This window comes from Rhinolophus sinicus, chromosome 5, assembly GCF_057876585.1.
Source record: "Rhinolophus sinicus isolate RSI-liver-muscle chromosome 5, RSI-T2T, whole genome shotgun sequence".
Taxonomy (NCBI): Eukaryota; Metazoa; Chordata; class Mammalia; order Chiroptera; family Rhinolophidae; genus Rhinolophus; species Rhinolophus sinicus.
This window is the reverse complement of record NC_142505.1, coordinates 17,375,998-17,396,797: the sequence shown is the minus strand read 5'-3', so window position 1 is coordinate 17,396,797 and position 20,800 is coordinate 17,375,998. Positions and strand designations below refer to the sequence as shown.

The following is a 20,800-nucleotide window of genomic DNA, read 5'->3' as shown; positions in this document are numbered from 1 at the left end:
GGATCTGATAACTGAGACGACTACTAAGTGATTGACAGGCAGTAGTGGATACGGTGTGGATACGTTGGATAAAGAGGGGATGATTCACGTTCCAGGCAGGATGGAGTGGGATGGCATGAGATTTCACCACATTATTCAGAACAGCCTCTGAGCTGCCACCAAGAGGGTCAGGAAATAGCCACAGACACCTGTTCTGTCCGACTGGCTGGTGCCATAATTCCCTCAGTGCAAGCTTTCTCTTCTCTAGCAGATGACGAGCTACCCATGGAGCTATCTCAACATCTTTGTAACCCCCAAAACACCTCACAGAGCACCTCGCACAGAGTATGATCTTAGCAAATGTTTGTTGAGTAATGCTCTAAAAACATGTGGGAGAAAAACATATTTGGATAAGATACCTGGGCACAGAGTAACCAACAGAGGTGAGAGGCAGTGCACCGAGGCTTGGTACAGAAAACAGAGCCGACCAAATGCTAAGCTGGCTTTATTGGCAAAGGAGTGCCTTTCGAGAGTTCAGTAGGTTTTATAAGCAGAGGAAAAGCACAGTGAAATAGTTTCCTCCTTCTGTTTCCTTCTCTAGGATGACTGAATTCAAACACAAGGGAAGGGTACTGTCCGCAAAGCTCAACTTTCTCGTCACCTGCTGAGGAAAACAGGTCTTCAAAATAACTCAACTTCTAGTTTGCAAAACAAATCAGGGTAGGTTCTCTCATCAAATTTAACAAAGTATGTGTGCTTTGAAGAATTGCTTCTATGTGGACAGAGCTGGAGGGAAAGAACGTATACATGAGAGTTTTTAAATAGATTTAGAAAAACTTTCTTGGATAGTTTAGGCACAGCCCCGCCACCCTTTGAACCTTACTCCTATTAGTAAGGCTGGTCCTACCTTATAATCATTGATATAATCACCATAGTTCACGCGCCCCATGTTCTCTACCAGAAGGTCCAGAGTGGCTCCCGCTTTCCCTGTTATGTTCAGAGTGATTACACTGCTTCGGTCAAGAATTCCCTGGGGGACCTGTGGGTTCAACGCCAAATGAGAATTAACTCAGGTGAGTAGATCAGCAGAGAGGCAGTTCACTCAGTTAATTCAGTATTTATTTTGCCACCGTGAAGTGTTACCAGAATGGGGAGGAAATGCTTTGATGGCCCCTTAGTCCAAGTCACTGGCCAGGTGGCCAAGTTCTGCCAATCACTGCTTTCCAAACAGGAAAGTCGCCAGACACAGTTCTGAGCAAGGAAAAGTCTAGACTTTTCCTCTACTCTGGAATGTTTTGCTTCATATCTATTTTTAATAGAAAGGGAATGGAGGCAGACTACTCTAGTGAAGGATTCCTATTACAGGAAACTCTTTGTGTTCTCACAGCACAAAAAGGCAGTCATAAAACAAAAAAAATATAGCTCCTAAACAACATGGCAAGATGAAACAAAATCAGATAAATGAGATAAAAATCAAGAGTTAGGTGGAGTATTCTCACCTCAAAATACCTGATATGATGCATTAACCACGAAAATTATATAATAGAAAGAGGGAAAACAGCAGGTATTTTAGCAGCAACATAGTCCGAAGTTTCTAAAAGATGGGTTTTTAAAAAAAATTAATTCACTAACACAACTCCAAAGTTGGAATTCAAGAAACAATCGCCATCAGTATACACATAAGACCTTGGAAACTTGCTCCCACTGAAGTAAAGCCACTGATGATAATAGAATGGAAATAGTTTAATTTTACGTTTTTTTGGTTAGGAAAAATCTCTTCATGTGTTCTTTCACATGAATGTTTCGGTGAGAGGAATGGAAATCCTCACATGTATCTTTAACAAAGTTCTTTGTGCATTTTAGCTATAATTGTCATAAACAATCCTTCAGAACATAATTTCTCACGCAGGATGAAGGCACCAAGTTAAATGAATCATGACTCGGGCATATACAAAATGGACCCTGCCCTCCAGAGGCAAAGAAGACATGGGTGACATGTTGTGGTCAGTCAGAGAGGATGGCCTTGGACTGGGGAGACCAGGACAGTTTCTGAGAAGGTGGGGCCTTGAGTCCAGCCCTCCAGGTTAAGATGGGTGAGGGCAGATGGAGCATGGGGGAAGCCATGTCAGCAAGTGAGGGGCAGAGCTAAGGGACGTCAAGAGGCGAGACGGAGCTGAGGTTGAAAAGGTGGGCAAAGTCCTTGGTGCCATGTTACCCAGTGCAGACCACATGTCCCCCTGTTAGGGCCGAGACAATTCTTACCCCATCCACAGAGACATAGGCCCGGTCGTGGACTCCACTGAGGGGTGAAGACAGGGGGGTTGGGTTGCTGCAGTCTTGAGGAAGTGTTGTTCGGTACAGCACAAACCCAAAATACTGGTTAGAAAGGATGCAAGAAAAAAAATCATCACATTTGCTGTTCCTTTTAAGAGCACTTGGTCACCCCTGATCTGTGTGAAAGTGATGATTCTAAAACATAAGGAATGAAATGCTTCCCCAGCCTCCACGAAAAGTGCAATCTGAAAGAAGGGAACTGGAATCAGTTCCCTTAGTGATTTCCCTGGAATCACTAAGGGGGATCCTATCACATGTATCAAAATGTTACTTATGTGACCTCAAAGAAAACCAAGCTGCACCAAACCAACCAACCAACCAATCAAACAAACAAACAAAGAAAACAAAACACACACTCACACACACACACACACACACGCACACACACACACACACACACACACAGAAATAACAATAAAGCCAAGAATGTTCAGTAAAACTTTGTCCAGGTTCTTGGGCTAAATCTGCTCTAACATACAAAACAAGAGTCAATCAGAAACTGTTTAAAGTGGGAGAGTGGGGGAAACAAAGATAGTGAGAGATGGGGGTGGAACCTGCTGCTAAGGCAGAAAACGTTTAGATGCTGGTATCCCTGGTCTGAGAGGATGGCCCCAAACCTTCAGCCTCAGCAGCAGCCGCAGACTTCCCTGCTGGGGACACTCATGGGGTGAGCTGGGCCAAATCCTGAGTCGGAGAAGAGAATCCAAGTCGAAATCCCTCATGGGACAGAGAACAAGGTCCTCACATCTACGCATTACAGTTCTTGGAAAGCAAGGAAGTGCACTTCAGGTAAGTGAAAAGGTGACGTGGAGGTGCTGGAAAAAAAACGTTAACCTGCGTTCCTGTGTTGTAGAAAAGGGCTGAACTCAAGAAATGCCACTGGTGCCACCACCCAAAAGCACAGGATGCCTCTTTAGCAGACCCCCAAATCTGCATCTTTCTCATTTGAAAGTAACTAACGTGGTAAGTCCTAACTCAGAGAGGCTGAGGAAACCTTTGCGAAGGGCTTCCTGAAGGGGAGCGGAAGCTCTGGTGGGCCCTACAAAGGTGGGGCGGACGGGGCCAGCTGCAGAGGTACCAGGGCTGCACCCCACGCCCTGCACTTGTGCTCTTCATGGGTTTCACTGAAAACAAACATTTCACGGGCTTCCCCAGACCCAAAACAGCCAGGGCCCAGGGAGCCCCACCCAAGCCAAGAGCACTGCCTTGGCCAAAGACCAGAAAGCAGAAGGGGTCTGAGAAAGAAAAATGACTGCCAGTGTCTGTACATTAACCTGGAATTCACTTCCCAGGTTCCAGCTGCTCTAGTGTCCTCGTCTTGTCTGATGTGCTCAATGGCCGTGCAAGGTGGAGAAGGCAGGTTCTATTTTACAGAGGAAGACATGGACGTACAGCCAGTGTGTGCTAGAATGAGAGAACGAACGCTACCCAATGTTAAGGAAAAAGTAGAGGGTGGGGGAACCTAACTATTCATTTTGCTTATCACAAACCAGAGTTGTTGTAACAAACATTCTTGTAAAATTTTACAAGTGTAAAAATAACTTGTAAAATGTTCTCATAAAACTTGTAAAATTTTACAAATGTAAAAATAGTAACTGGAGGCAAAATACACTAAACTAAGATATGTTATTATTATATCACCTTATTTTTCAGACACCTTCCAGAAGGCAATCTCTACAGAAAGTCAGAAAGGAGGACCCAGATAACTTTCCATTTCAAAACATGGGGCTGAAATGCTAACTGACTGATCAAACTTAACATGGCAACAAAGGGACAAACTGACCTCATGGATATCCTGATATGATGCCCCAAGAAGGACACATCACCTTTGTCGTGTTTATGCCAAAAATGTTTTACTGAATCTAATCAGTGAGGGGTGGTCCATAAAACAACTGGCCTGAATTCTTAAGAAATGTCCCAGGTCATGAGAGTGAGAAAAACAGACTCAGGAATAGATTCAGATGAAAAAAGACGAGAGAGACAATATAACTGAATGTAATGAGTGATCATGGATTGGATACTGGATTGAAAAAAGAGAGAAGCTATAAAGCACATTATTGAAATGACCAGGGATACTTGACTACAGAATGTTTGTTAGATAATTGGATTGCATCAGTGTTAAATTTCTTAAGTGTGATCGTTATATTGTGGTCATGTAGGAAAATGTCCTTCTTTTTCAAAGATATATGTTGTAGTATCTGGGGGCGAAGTGTTATAATGTTGACAACTAACTCAAATGGTTAAAACAAAACAAAACAAAAAAATAAAAACCAGCAGGTGACTACATATATACATAGAAAGATAAAGCAAGTGAAGCAACCTGTTAACACTTGGTGAATCTCGGTGGAAGCTATACACGTGTTTGTTGTGCTATTCTTGCAAGTTTTATAGATTTGAAATTCTCCAAAATAAAAAGTTGGAAAAGCTCTTAAAAAAGATGGGGCAGTGCCTGGAGATCTCACACACACACACACACACACACACACACACACACACACACACACGATGTACTCTATGTTCTCTTCAAAATCAGGAAAAAGGATCTCTAAGAACTTGATCTATTAAGAACACAGTCTCTATACCTTTGAGCTAACTAAGGACAAATAAGTAAATTGTCTCTTTTGAGTATTAAAATAGTGGTTTTCCACAGGTACCTACTAATACAGATTAATTAGATCAGAAATGCATTCAATTTATAGCTTGCGCAGAATTACCCTGAAGCAGATTGAGCTACTTACTACCTATTTGAGTAAGAATAAGAAGTGGGAGAAAAATAAAAGATCAACCTAAATGTACAGTACTTGCAGCTAAAGAGAGTCTGGAAATCCACAGTTAGTTCGCTTGGGGTCTGATTTAGCTGCTTACCGTTTAGGACCTTTGCTCAAAACAGGCACTGCAAGGCAGGGCAGAAAGCACATTTTTGCAAGTAGAAAAAGGTGAAGCATTACCTTTGAAAGCCTACCTGTTTCACCTGGATAAATGTCAAGGGATAAAGGCTTTTTATAGGTCCAGTGGGACACAGAATGTTCAGAGATTCCTCCACAGTCTTTAACTGAAATGAAACAAAGCAGCATTCACTCACTGTCGGCCTTCCCTGGCCATCAGAGTTGAGGAGAATGTCATTTGCAAATTATTAAAGACATTAGTGGATTTGACCAAACCCCCAAATAAATGTAAATGGTTCAAATTCAACTCAACACTGCTCTCCAGTCACCTTCAATCATCTCTACCTATTCCCTAACTCTTGATGAAAAATAATGGATGGTAATCTTAAAAAGAGTTTAAAATGTACCTGTTCGCAAATACAACCTCCTGTATATAAAAGGCCCTTAAAAGAAATGAAAACCAAGGCTCAGACGCTACCTCCTGTGTAAAGCCTTCCCTAGCACCTCTGAGTGAAGTAACTGATGTGCCCTCCTCTGAACTTGTCTGCAGCACACCTCCCATGCCTGTATCATTTCCCAGTTCTTTTCCCTTCACTGTCCTTGCCAGACTGTCAGCTCCCTAAGGGCAGGTCTGTACTGTGCTCATCCCCAGTGCCCAGCACATAGTAGCTACTCAACAAATACTATCTTCAACCCAAACGGTTGTGTATTCTGGCAACCCAGGTTGCTTGCTCGTAAAATAACAATGATAACAGCCACCCAACACTGGGGACCGACCAAACTCCAGGAGAGACAGCACTTCACACGCACACCTCATTGAATCCTCACAACCACCCTGGTTAGGGATGAGAAAATGGGGGTTCAGAGAAGCTCACTCAAGCAATGGCAGAGCCAGGATTTGTAGTCAGGTATGACTCCATACCCAGGACTTGCCATGACATGATACTGGTTAGGAATTTTATAAACACTTTCCATGGTTGTTACCTTGCTGATGTGCAACATCGAGCAAGAAAAATCTTCAGTACGATTCTATCAATTCAGCCATTCACATGGATGTTTTTCCACTCGCGCACTAAAGCAATTCAACTCACAATAAAAGGTTTTATCCTACATAACTCTGTTCTACATAAATTTAATTCAGTTATATGCCAACTTGTTCTCTTAAATTGAACATATTTAGTTAATGAAAAGCCATTTCTGCTCACACAATTCTCTACGGTAAACAGAATGCTTCTGCCACTAAGCTGCGCTTGTCTTAGCAATGCTGTTGTATTAAACATTTGTAGTTACTTCCTGTAGTATAAAAATAAATTTCTCAGCTCTAAAACTAACAAACCGGCTTTTCCTCAGGTAGCAATAGCAGTGAACAAGTTGAAGGTGCTCCCTTTACAAGTGCGATTAAAGTTTGATTAATCTAAAGAAAGATGCTTATCAGGCAGAGACCAGCCACATTCTTTGCAGAATGTAACACGCATGTCTGACACTAGGTGGAAAATGTTACAAGTGCTCACCCAACCATAATATCAAAGGGCTTTATGAATGGAAAAAAACCCCATACAATCATGTTTGGGATTTTGCTTAAAGATAAAAACTTATGATGCTATTTTAGAATGTCAAGATTCTTAAGAAATATGTAACTGTTCATGTTTTTTGTTTTTTTTCTTGTGAGTTAACACATGTAGGAGTTAGGGATTATAAGAGGGGAAAACCTGAAGACACAGATGGTCAAAACAAATTGACTTTGGCTTACGTCACTTCTGACTATTATTAAATGAAATCTCTCTTCTTTCTCTCTTTTCCTAGAATAAAATGTCCTCAACTCCTATTTATGATTAATGTCTAGCTTTCCCTCCTGATGTCCCAGTTACCATATGAACCACAGATCACAAAAGTTAGGACATGATTTGGAGATGGGAGTGTGTAATTTAGGGCAAAGCCCTAACAAAATGCTTGTGGTTTTTGAGAACCCCTTTAAAAGAGGTGAATTATAAAAAAAGAACCTCACCAGCCATAACAACAAGATGGCACGTTATTCCCACCAAGCCTCCTGGGATTGCTTTGGACAACTGGTAATTGAACCAAAATGATCTGAATGATCTAAAATACGTCCCTACTCCTGCTCATGCCCTACTTGTTCATCCTGTCAACATGCATACACATCCTCTCACCTCCCATGTCCCTGTTTTCCCAGAAACATCATCTACCCCTTCAGTCTCACAGAAAACAAATACAGAGAAAAAGAACGAACCAATTCCCCAGCATAACACTTTCACTCACAACAGCTAAATTTCACTTCCTCACTCTCAACGTTTCTGTTATTTTTGTTTCTTACCTTTTTCAGAGCAACTTTTCCATATGCAAACTTTGGTGTGGATGGAGGGATTGGACCTTCTGGTACTTTTTGAAACTATAAGCCAAAGAGAAAAAAGACAGGGGAAAAAAAGTGGTTAAACCCTCAGAAAAATAGCTATACAATGTGTTTTTCAAAAGGAGGGTCAAAGACTGAAACAACGGTGCCAGTAATTTTTGGAAAAGCAAAGGAACAAAAGACTTCCTCTAGAAGTAAAGTTTTACTTCTAAGTGTGTGTCTGTGTATGCCTGTATTTTAAGCTCCAGGAATCATTCAAATAATTACGGAACACAGACTTCAAAACAGAGAGCAAAACAAGTAGAGAGAATGAGGGTGATAGCAGAAGACTGGAACGAGGGAAGAAAAGGACAAAGGTACATGGCAAAACAGAATCTGAAGGGAGGTAGCCTATAGTGAGAAAAAATATTATTTGTAGATTAAATCTTACTGGTAGATTAAAGTTTTGTATCAATGTTAAATTTGTCATGGTTATCTAAGAGCATATTCCTACCTATCCTTATGAAATACACACTGAAGGAAAAGGGTTATGAAGTATGCAACCCTCCGATGGTTTAGAAAATACAAGAGGGGGTCAGGGAGGTAAATGACGACGCTAAACAGAATGAAATGTTGACATGGGTGAATCTGGGTAAAGAACATACAAGTGTTCTTTGCATAATTTTTATTCTTGACAGTTTTCTGTAAGTTGAAATTATTTTTAATTAAATGTTTAAAAATAAAACCTTACTAAATATGTACACATACACACACACACACAATCAATACCGGAAGATACAGGTGGTAAGTCCCAGGTCTTAGAAATATCTGTGTCCATCTGGTATTTCCAAGTAGATTGTATTATAATCTCTCAGAACCCTTACATATCTGTTCTTTTCTTTTTTTTTTTTGTTTGCCTTTTTAAAGTTAATGAAAAAAAAAAGAAGATATAATAAAAGACTGTAGTATGAAAAGCAATAGTCTCCTGACTCACTGTTTTCTTAGTTTTATTCTTCAGAGGAAACCATTTTAAAATCATTTAATTGTACCTTTTTTTTTTCCTGTGGTCTGTAAATAATATACTTATCTGCTATTTCTTGTTTGATCCATTTAAAACATTATCATTGATTTCTTCCCAGTGGCCTTTTTTTTTTTTTAACTTTTTAATTTATTTTAAGTGTGTTTTTCCGGGGCCCATCAGCTCCAAGTCAAGTAGTTGTTTCAATCTAGTTGTGGAGGGCACAGCTCACAGTGGCCCATGTGGGGATAGAACCGGCAACCTTGTTGTTAAGAGCACCGCGCTCTAACAAGCTGAGCTAACCGGCCACCTCTGATTTCTTCACTACATGAGAATTTAGCTCAGTTGCACTATTCCACATAGCTCCTTTCTTGCCAATGTGGTTATATCACCATTTTCAGTTTCTCTACTGGTTAGCTTTGTAGTTTATTTCTTAGTTCCATCAATTAAGATTATCCTTTGTGTCCACACTTTTTAGAGATAAGTCTGTTTGCATCCTTCCCTGAGCTTTCCTCCCTACTCCTACCTCCAAACCATTAGCTAAACTTTTACACTGCAAAGGTTAAAACAGTCTGTCCTGTAGTCATAAGTCTTCCCTTCATCTTGACTCTATGTATATTGACTCCAAATTAAAAATCAATCAATAGTGCTCACATTGTTTGAATTTTATAAATATTGTTCTCTGCACAGCTAAGTGGTGTATACTATGATGACATGTTCTGTCTTACTTAGTTTTTGTGTTCTGTTTTCCTCCCCTGAGGTTTCCAATTGCCTTTTTTTCCTGTCTGCCTTTAGGTTAACACCTCTTCAGGTTGTTCCAAATTTCCAAAGGTGGTCTCAATTTTCTCCAAACACTCCTTTTCTCCCCTAGAAAGCTCCCTACTGGAACCCTCAGCCTTCTTGCTCCAAGGGATTGATCTGCCACTAGGCTTGATATTCTGGGGTTTCTCTTCATTACTGTCTTGGCTTTTAGCTCCTGTTTCTAAAATCTCACGATTACATTATTTCACTGGAGCGTCTCAAGAAACTTCCTAAGAACTGGTATGTGGAAGGCAAATTTCCTGAATCTTTGAATGTCTGAAAATGTCATAGTTTGTTGATAATTTAGATGGGTATAGAATTCTATGTTGAAAGTCATCTTTCCTCCAAATTCCAAAGGCACTATTCTGTGTCCTTCATCATCCAGTGTGGTTGGCACCATACTCTTTCTTGTTCTTTTAAAGGTAACTGGCTTTTTCTCTCTAGAAGCTTATAAGTGCTTTATTCTCTCTGTTTTAAATTTTTCCAAAGGTGTGTTTGGCCATATACATATATATATATATATATATATATATATATATATATATATATATATATATATATATATTCATTATACTGGGCAACTCAAATATTCTTTTCTGTTTTGAAAAAAATTCTGTATTGTTTCTTTGATATTTTCTTTTTCTCCATTTTTTTTCTTATAAGTTAGCCATCCTGGATTTTCCCTCTATATCTCTCTCATCTTTTCTCTTTCATCTCTGTTTTCTGGTTCTCATTTCTAGGAGATTATTTTTAATTTCCAATAACTCTTTCTTGTTCTCTAATGGCTCCTTTTTCAAAGTATCCCATTCTTATTTTATGGATGCACTACCTTCCAAATCTCTCTAAAGAATATTAATTTGAGAGGGTTTGCTTTGTTTTACTTAAGCTCTCTCTTGTTTCCTGAATGCTCTGTTGCCTATAGGGTTATTTTACTATTTATTTCATTTTGGTCTTTCTCTTCCCATTGCAGGTTTTATGGATGTCCTCAATTGTCTGGCCATCCTTGGTTGTCCATTCATATTTAATGGTGATGCAAATGAATGCACCAGAATTTTGCATAATCATCCATTCTGTGCTATTCCTGCTCTGTGTACAGGAGCAAGTCTTGTTCAATGGGAGCTTTGTTTTAGGGTGCTTTGGCAGGGAGTCAGTCATAATATGTGGGGTCTTTACTCTAGGGTAGAGTACTTTTTTTTTTTTAAGAAAAAATAATTCTGACTTTTTGACTGGTAGAAAGATACTTCCCTGATGGCTAGTCTATTTGAAAATGAGGTGGAGGACCTAACAGGAAATATATAGAGTTTAATTAGCCTTCCCATTTTCAGCTCCATTTCATTCTATACTTTGTCACACCTGCATTTCCAGGACCTTAGTTCTCTAGGGTTCTTTAAGGCCAATCCATTCCCTGTTCCTACAATCCCTTCCACACTCACTGGGGACCTAGATTTCCCCATCCTGCTTCTTCAGTCAGCATTCCTCCATTTATTTTTGTTTCCCAGAGATATTTTGAAATCTCTCATGCATGGACAGCTCCTGTCTTGTTGGCTTCATTAAAAAGAAATATTCCTTTTAATTTTTTAGTAACATTTTGAAAGGGAAAAGAGATAAACATGTGGTTAGTCAACCACGTTTATCTGAAAGTCCTTTGTACTTCTAGTATTCTGTATTTCTGTGAAATTTTTAAAAGATCATATTAAAATGACCTTCAAGATTTATATTAAAATGAATGTGAGGCCAAAGAGTTACTGTTGATCTCACAGCAAGATGTTAAGATCTCTCTTTCCAGCTTTCCCTGAAGTCTAGACCACATTTCTTCTCCTTTGGCAGTTGGCCCTCCCCTTCCTCTTGCACACCACAGTCTGGCCAATAAAAGCAGAAAACACAAATCCACAGAGGGGACCTGAAAGCAGTATGATTTGTTGTTTGAGGACCCCTATTTATCCGTACACAGCAGTGACCACATCATATCTAATTCCTAAGGTGAAAGTGGATTCCATTGTAACTAGGACCGCAATCTTTTCTACCACATTGGAAGGAAGTCATTGCACAGACAGTTTTATTCAACCTACGTTTAGCTAACTTTGATGGAACACTTATGTGCCAGGTTTGTCATCTCACTTACTACTCACAAAGGTCCTCATAGTTATGTTTCCTTTTTAGAGATGAGACTGAGGAACTTGCTCAAGATTATAAAGAAGGCAAGGGCAGGAGCTGGGATTTTGACTCTAAGTCTACTGTTGTTCCTACTGCTTCCTCTTACTTCCTTTATTGTTATAGCAATAATAGAATAGAAGGTGTCTTCCATGAATTCCAAAACATAAATCCAAAAACAAAAACCCCACGAAACCTTCTCTCGTCCAGTTTTCCTCCTAGCTCCTCCCCTTATACACACATATAACAAAGATAAGAGATAATTGTGTAATTAGCTATTGCCACTTATCAAAAGCACTTTTGGCATGACCAAATAGTGACAATAACTTTATTTATTGCATATTATATTCAAACTGACATGACAGATTTATATAACCATTCTTCTAATGTTAGGTGAATTATTTCCAATTTTTGATATTATAAATAATGTTGCAGTGAATAACTTCATGCCTACAGCATTAGCCTTGTGTAAATTTTTTTTAATAAAGCCCCAAGTGAGGGGTTACTAGGTCAAATGATAGGAACATTTTATAGGATTCTTAATATAGTGTATACCAAAGGTTTCACCAAATGTATATAGTTATGTCTTTCACCCAATTATCTATTTGGATCTTGATTTTTTAATCAGCTCATTATAATATCAATATTGAGTCTCCATCTGTCTATCCCATTTGCCACAGTCTTCTCTCTTTTCTTTTTAATACTCTTAGTGATTTTTCATTATCATATAGCAAAATCCTAATCTTCTTATTTATTATTTTTTTCAGTTACAGTTGACATTCAATATTATTTTATATTACTTTTGGATATACAGCATAGTGGTTAGACATTTATATAATTTATGCAGCAATCTCCTGATTAGCCTAGTACCCACCTGGCACTACATATAGTTGTTGTAACATTATTTACTATATTCTCAATTTTGTACCTTATATTCCTGTCACTATTTTTTAACTATCAATTTATATTTCTTAATACCTTCAGCTTTTTTACCCAGGTCCAAAACCTCTCCCCTCTGGCAACCAGCAGTTTGTTCCCCATATCTATGAGTGTATTTCTGTCTTGTTTGTTCATTTATTTCATTCTTTAGATTCCACATATAAGTGAGATCATATGGAATTGTCTTTCTCAGTCTGATTATTTTACTTAGCATAATACCCTCTAGGTTCATCCATGTTGTTGCAAATGGTAAGATTTCATTCTTTTTTATGGCCGAGTAATATTCTATTGTATACATATACCACATTTTCTTCATCCAATCATCTTTTGGTGGACACTTGGGTTACTTGCATATGTTGGCTATTATAAATAATGCTGCAATGAACATAGGGGTTCATATATTTTTTTGAATTAGTGTTTTGGATTTCTTCAGATAAAAATCCTGAAGTGGAATTGCTGAGTCATAAGCTAGTTCTATTTTCAGTTTTTTGAGGAACCTCCATACTGTTTTCCATAATGGCTGCACTGATTTGCAATCCCACCAACAGTGTACAAGGGTTCCCCCATCTTCACCAGCACTTGTGGTTTGTTGATTTATTGATGACAGCCATCCTGACAGGTGTGGTTTTAATTTGCATTTCTCTGATGATTATGACATTGAGCATCTTTTCATATGTCTATTGGCCACATGGATGTCCTCTTTGGAGAAATGTTTATTCAGGTCATCTGCCCATTTTTAAATTGGATTGTTTGTTTTTTGGTGTTGAGTTACATGAGCTCTTTATAAATTTTGGAAATTAACCCCTTATCAGATATATCATTGGTGAATATCTTCTCTCATTCAGTACGCTGTCTTTTCGTTTTGTTGATGGTTTCCTTTGCTGTGAGAAAACTTGTTAGCTTCATGTAGTCCCATTTATTTATTTTTTCTTTTGTTTCCCTTGCCCAAGGAGATACAGCAGAAAAAAAAATCACTAAGAGCAATGTCAGAGACTTGACTGCCTGTTTTCTTCTTAGAGTTTTATGGTTTCAGGACTTACATTTAAGTCTTTAATCCATTTTGAGTTTATTCTTGTATATGGTGTAAGTAGGTGGCCCAGTTTCATTTTTTGCATTATCTATCCAGTTTTCGCAACACCATTTATTGAATAGACTGTCATCTTTATTCCACTGTATATTCTTGTCTCCTTTGTCATAGATTAAATGACCATATAGGCATGTGTTTATTTCTGGGCTTTCTATCCTGTTCCATTGATCTACACGTCTTTTTTATGTCAGTGCCATGCTGTTTTCATTACTATAGCCTTATAGTGTAGTTTGATATTAGGTAGTGTGACACCTCCAATTTTGTTCTTCTTTCTCAAGATTGCTGTGGCTGGCTATTCGGGTTCTTTTGTGGTTCCACATAAATTTTAAAAGCAAAATCCTAATCTTCTATCTGACTAATTAATGTTTTAGAAAAGAAATAGATGAATATACCAAAACACTGTACTTCTGAACCTTTATTTTCCATAATAATTTGTGCTTTAATTATGGTTTTCAGGCTAATCATAAATATTACTTCTTATCTTACTTATTTAACTAGAGAAATGCAATATAAAAACATGCTCTTTTCCCAGTGGAATCCAATAGATTCAATAGTAATCAACTTTTCTTTCCCCAAGACCTCTAATGTTTTCATTCACTCATCTAACAAAGTCGTATAAAGAAAGTACTTTGTGTCAGGTCCTATGCTTGGTACTGGGGATATAAACAGCTCCTAGTCCAGAGAGTGAGAAATATGTGTAAACACGTTAATCAACTCATTATACGCAGTAGTGTACTCAAGATTTCCACAGTATAAGGCGATGGCAGAAAGCAAAGTGTGACTAACTCTGCAGAGAGACGGATCAAAGATGACTCCCCAAAGTAGGTAACTGAGGTGTTTCCTTATTTTCCAGATGGATAAAAGCAAAGGGAATAGCATGTGTAGAGGCCAAGAGGTATAAATAGCACTGACCCATTTACTGAATTTGATGTCCCTTCATTTGAAGGCCAGAGAGTCACATACAAGAAGGGCAGAATTAAAAGATGAGGCTTGAGGAAAATAGAGGAGCCAAGTCATGGAAGTCATCCTGACCAGATCAGCATTTTAGAGAAATCACTCTGGAAAGGAGAATAGAAAAGCCAAGTCTGTAGGAAATAAAAAGACTAGTGCCACAAGAGCGCAGATGGTGCTTTAAAAGACTGACATTCGTTAAGTAATATTCATTCTGTTATCCTTAATTGTCAGACATAAAACACTGTGTTTCCACCAGCACCATGGATTGCAAGAGACAGCCTGTGTCTACCCACTGAGTTAACGTCATTCCAGCTACAAACCAAGAAGAACAATCAGCCACTGTAAACTGGTCCTGAGTCAAGTTTCAAAGTTCACTTTCGAAGTACTAAAAATCACTGTGGCTTTCTTCCCTAGTGCCCCACCCAGCTCCAATAACCACCTCAGGGAATCCCAAAATCTACTCCAATGATCAAGGTCCTCAGCTATAACTTGATTAATTTCTTGATTAATTTCTAAAAAGCCAGTTGGACTCTTATCTTTGATGGAATCCCTAAGAAGAACTGGAACAAAACTCTTAGAAAGTGGGTCTTAAATTCATGTAAAAGCATACAAAAATAAACTCACATTGCCCCTCTCAGGAATTGGTAGGGTAGAGGAAGGGCGTTGCCCTACAGTCTATGGTTCATCCTCGAGGTCAAAGTGTTAACCATGTCTGGTTGAGTTATACCCACACCAAAGAGAATACCTTAGAAAATGCAAATGTCATGAGTTTTGTCATACCTTGAAGAGTCATATGCAAAGGGCCGCCTGGAGCCTTCCCCACTGAGCACAGGCTTGTGCAGCCTGCTGGGAAATGATCACCCCTGGGAATCTATGTCAGCGAAAGATATTGTCCATCACCACCCAACTAACTCTTGAAATGGATTAAAGAAGAGACTCATTCCACTTTTTAAGTCTTTGGTGAAGGAAAGAGGCAGGAAGAGCTATATCATAAGGGGTACTTATGATTCCATTTCCCCCCCTCAATGCAAGCAAATATTTTGAATACCATTTAACACACCAGCTAACTGAACATCTACAAAGTCTCAAAAGAAAGAGCCGCCGTTTAAAGTAGTTTATTTCTCTTATCCAAACATCAAGAGAAGGGGGGAAAGGCGACCACATGCTAAGTTACATTCTAGCAAAAGCTACTGAATTCCATTCATTTCTACAGACTCTGTCTCTTTCATGGGTTCATCTTACTGTGCCCACCAGTTAAACGCTTGGGATCCCCAGGTCTGCCTTTTGCTTGGCCCACTACCCTTCACTCAGCTCTCCATGTGCACTCTCAACCTCCCCTAGACTTCAGCCTCTACTGCCACTCAGAACCCCAGAATCTGTGCCTGTCCTAATGACTTCTTCCCGGACCTTCTCATTCTTAAGTGACGTGCCTGCTGGATAGACACCTCCACCTGGATGTCCCCAGAGGCACCCTGAGCTGAATAAGCCCAGAACTGAATTTGCTTCCCCCTCCCCATCCCAGCCTCTGCTTTCTCTGCAATCCTCTATCTGAGTTGCTGACCCCAATACCAATCCAGTTATCCAACCAAGGCTGTAACCTGGACAAATCAATGACTCCTCATTCTTCCTCATATTTTGACTCACTCAATTGCCAAATTCTACCAATTTTACCCCCTAGATGTTTTCAAATCTATTGCTTCCTCTCCACTCCCTGTTGCCCATGCCATCACCTCATTTCTAAGTGACTGCAGCAGCCTCCTAACTCATCTTCTGCATCCAGAAATGCCCCAAGGCAGGGTCCTAGCAGTGTGTTTACATGGTTATAGGTTTTTGTAAAATTTGCAAAACTAATGTAATTTAACTATAACAGGCTAAGACCCTTGTCAGTTTCTGCACCAGCTTCCCTGTATCACACCTCCTCTTAATGCCAGGAGGTTTTAGAGTGGCTACAGGCATCTTTGGGATTCAACCAAAGAAGAGCTGAGGTGGGACTTATTTAATTTGGGTGTAGAATATATTTACATGGTTCAGTGTCACTTCCACGAGTAGTATCTTATTGCTAATAGATTATTCCTAATGCTCAATATGCTGACACACTTACAGTACGATCATGCCCTGAGTCACCCAGTCCCAGAAACATGTGGGTTGTGGAGGGGAAACCAGGTTTGAAATATAAGAAAAAGCCAGAACCTGTCTGTGGAAATTTCTTTCAAATATTACAGCTTATGTATGAAAGAACTTGAGAGAGATTACCCCAATTTTTATAACAATCCTAAATATTTATATAATATTATCAGTAACAAAATGTAAGCTTTCTGTTTTTCTAAACTGTTAATACTAAAAAACACATTTCAATCAGCCACACTAAAGACAAAGATTTCCATTCTCTCTGGAGAAAAACATATAAACATTGTTATCTGAAGAGACAATAAAACAGCATGCAGCCAAAAGAATGTAAGGAAAGAAGGATGGCAGAGGTATTTCAAACAATTAGTAAATCCAAAATATGTTTTTAAGTTTTGGGTGTTTGTGATTATTTTAATCTTTAAAATTTTTGTAATATGTAATGATTTATTTTTACTCATTTAAATACACATTCATTTTTGTTGCTTCACACAATACCCTTTCTGAAATGCATATCTGACTATATTGCTTTCTTCAAGCTTCTTAATATAGCATATTCAGTAGCATTAATATTCTTGGTGAAGTAGGAGATAACGTCACCATACATTGAGGAGAAAGTATAGTGGTGCTGGTTTACGCTAGACAGTGAGAAGAGATCCAGGTGCAAAAAGAGAACTGGAGATAGTTAAAGGTCCAACTGAGACTGGAAACACAAATCCCTGTTCCAGCCAGCCCACACTCACATCTACAGTTCTGCCTGCTTCCAGTTCTGGAGTGTGATGGTCAGAATGGTCTGGGCCAGGTGATTTGTAGAGCAGGAGCCTTGAACAGCAGAATAGAGAAGAATGGAGGGTGACGGTGGAAAGACTCTAACAGCCATTAATCATAAGAGCCAGAGAAGGTCAAGAAAAGTGTGAAGGGTTGCAGGGTGAGGGATGGGGGTGGAAAGAATTAGCTAAAAATGTAAGAAAATAAGAACATGAGGTTATGATGAGGCCAAATTATAAGGTAATGTTTTATGCAAAAAAAGCATGTGTGAATATTTGTTTTGAAATCTGATTTGGATTTTTTTCTATATAAGACATAAAACAGCTCATTATTTCAGAATGAAAACTATTCTAAAATTAACCCTGCCAGCAACACTACTGCTACACACACACACACACACACACACACACACACACACACACACACAGTCACAGGATGTAAAGTGTATATATATATATATATATATATATATATATATATATATAGTCACAGGATGTAAAGTACAGCATAAGGAATATAGTCAGTGCTATTGTAATAGCTGTGTACGATGTCAGATGGGTAGTAGACTTGGTGGGGTTATCACTTTGTGAGGGGTATAAATATCTAATTATTATGTTGTTTCGTACACTTGAAACTAATAATAAAATAAAATGGGCTGATCAAATCAGTGGCAAAGTAATGGATAAGTCAGTGAAAGGTGCTGGGATAACTGTCCAGACATTTAAGAGATGAATAAAATGAAATTCCTACCTCACTCCTAACAACCACAAAAATTCCATGTACATCAACATTTTAATGTAAACTATGGAATCAAAAATTTTAAGCACTCCAAGAGAATTTATTTACACTACTAGAATGGGGGAAGCAGTTATAACAGAGAGAAGTAATACATTTGACTACATGAAAATTCAAGATTTTTTTTTTTACAGGCAAAAAAAACCCCCCAAAACCAATAAAAACCCCTCTAAACTGTGAAAAAAATGCCACAATTATAGAATTGTCAGATTATAAGAAAGCCAAATAGCCCAAGAGAAGAACCTCTGAAAAAAACCTGAGTATTTCATAGAAAAAGAAACATAAACGGACGATTTGTATATGGAAGGATGTACAACTCTAGTACTCATCACTAGAGAAATGCAGTGTTTTCTTTTAAAACTATCCTTTTTACATATCAAATGTCAAGGTAAAAACTCTGATAATTCATAGTATTGGTAAAAGTGTGGGGAAATAAGACTCAACTGACACATTATGTTTAAGGGCTATTAGGTAATAGCTATCAAAATGTTGAGTCAAATAACCTTGACTCATCAATTCCATTTCAAGAATATTTCCTGTAGTTTCCTTGAACTGGTATATGCGATATCATTTAAAAGTTGAAAATAATCTAAATGCCCATCAATCAGAAACTGATTAAGTAAATGACAATAAATCTAAATAGTATAATATCAAGTAGCCATTAAAGAGAATGAGATCATCTAGGTTGAGATGGCACACTAAACATACACATCTAATTTCAGTCTTTCCCAAACACCAATAAAATACCCATAAACTTAGTAGATTGAAATAACAAATGTTTATTATCTCACTCAGTTTCCGGGGGTAAAGAGTCTAGGGGTGGCTTAGCTGGATGTTCTAGTTCATGAACTCTCCCGAGGTTGCAGTCAAGCTGCTGGCCAAGCAGCAAACAGATTTTTGTTTACGACATTTACACACAGATCTGAAGAACAGCAGAGGAGACAACAGCAACAAGATTTTGGAAAGTAGAAAACACAAATCAGTAGTAAGGAAGCCAAATCCTAACCCGGAATGGGAGAAAACAAAGAACCAATTCAATTTGACGGCAGACATACCAAAAGGCTCAAAATTGGCAGCTCCAGATACTTCTGAAACTGGGAGGTACAGGTGCTAAAGTAAGGAGGATTGGGTGAAAGCTATGTGTAAAGCAGTTTGATCCTCAGGTTTCTTCCCCCACTCCAAGCCAAGGGTTCTCTCCAACTCTAGGGCCTCTAGGGCACATCAGAATTTCCTGGTATACTGTAAAATCCTAGGTTGCTGGCCCTACCCACAGAGTTTCTGATTCAGCAAAAGTTGCATTTCCGTCAAGTTCCTAAGTGATTGGGACGCTCTGGTGTTTGAGAAACACTGCTCTACGCAATGCTTTCTCCCACCTGGGCAAAAGACTAGAGATTTATTCTGTGGACAGGGGAAAGCAGAGTCTTTGGGTTCAAAGTTAACCTGTACAGTTGAGGACAAGTTACCATATTAAAAAAGGGGGATGTGATCATGTACATAGTAAATAGTAAGTACCACTACTGCCACCTTCAACCCTGCGCCAGGGCCCAGAGCTGGCGGCTAGCCCCTTACTCCTTACAGGCAGGAGCCTGGAGACATTTCTCTTGGAAATCTAAATAGCCATAGAGGAAACATCTAAAATTACTTTGTAAGTTTTATGTAATTAAATAAAATTAAATTTAAAAAAAGCAATCTCTAAAAATCAAAAACCAAAAAGGAAATAAATGAACCTACCTATTTATTTGGTTAGCAGCCTAACCAAAGCCTATGTGGTTCCAATGAACATGACTTGTCACAAATCTGGCCCTGAATGTAGGGGAATGTGGTGGTTTTAACGATATGTTCACAATTTCTCTGATATCGTTCCCTCAATAAATGGAACTTAATTCCCCCTGAGTATGGTCTGGGCTTGCTTTAGTGAAAAGAATATAGTAAAAGTCATGGGATATCATTTCTAAGTTTATGTAATAAAGAAATCGCCTTCTTGGAGTTTCTCTCTCTTTCTTTCTCTCTCTCTCTCTCTCTCGCTCTCCTTCCCCTCATCATTGACTAGAGGGGAAGCCATGTTGTGTGCAGCTTTACAGAGAGTCCCACATATCAAGTAACTGAAGCAACCTGCCAGCAGCCATGTGAGTGTTGTTAGAAATGGATCCTTCAGCCCCAAACAAGTCTTCAGAGTCTGCTGCTTGGCCAACAGCTTGACTGCAACCTCAGGAGAGTGAGTGCATGAACTAGAAGATCCAGCTAAGCCAACCTTTGATTCTTTACCCTCAGAAATTGTGTGAGATGACGAACATTTGTTGTTTTAAGCGACTAGGTTTGCAGGTAATTTTTTACGCAGCAATAAATAGGGAAGAAAAAAAATCTCCTTTGAAAATTCATATCCACAACTAGCCCTCACAGATATTTGCAACCAGAATTCACACTACTTTGTAGTACAAAAAAACGCCCCCAATCTATGGATTTAAGTTGTAGTGGTCCTGGTATATTTCAGAAACAAATGTTAATTCTCTCTGGAAGAACCCACCTTTCTGCCAAAACCTCAAAGAATCCCTAAGAATTAAGCTCACAGTCAAAACTCACAACACACACAAAGAAACAAGGCATTGTGAGCAAGAGCT

The 20,800-nt window shown here is 38.8% G+C and overlaps 1 protein-coding gene across 3 annotated transcripts in view; it reads right to left on the bottom strand.

Moving 5' to 3' along the window:
* The window catches only part of GLB1 (galactosidase beta 1), a 103,730-nt gene that overhangs the window by 40,007 nt on the left and 42,923 nt on the right, over positions 1-20,800 (bottom strand). For all 3 annotated transcript variants that reach the window (XM_019727728.3, XM_088798288.1, XM_019727729.3), the window contains exons 11-14: positions 7,531-7,605; positions 5,276-5,365; positions 2,242-2,355; positions 887-1,018 (exon numbers count right to left, since the gene is read on the bottom strand). In XM_019727728.3, coding sequence (XP_019583287.3) covers positions 887-1,018; positions 2,242-2,355; positions 5,276-5,365; positions 7,531-7,605 — 411 coding nt within the window. The remainder of the gene's footprint in view (positions 1-886; positions 1,019-2,241; positions 2,356-5,275; positions 5,366-7,530; positions 7,606-20,800) is intronic.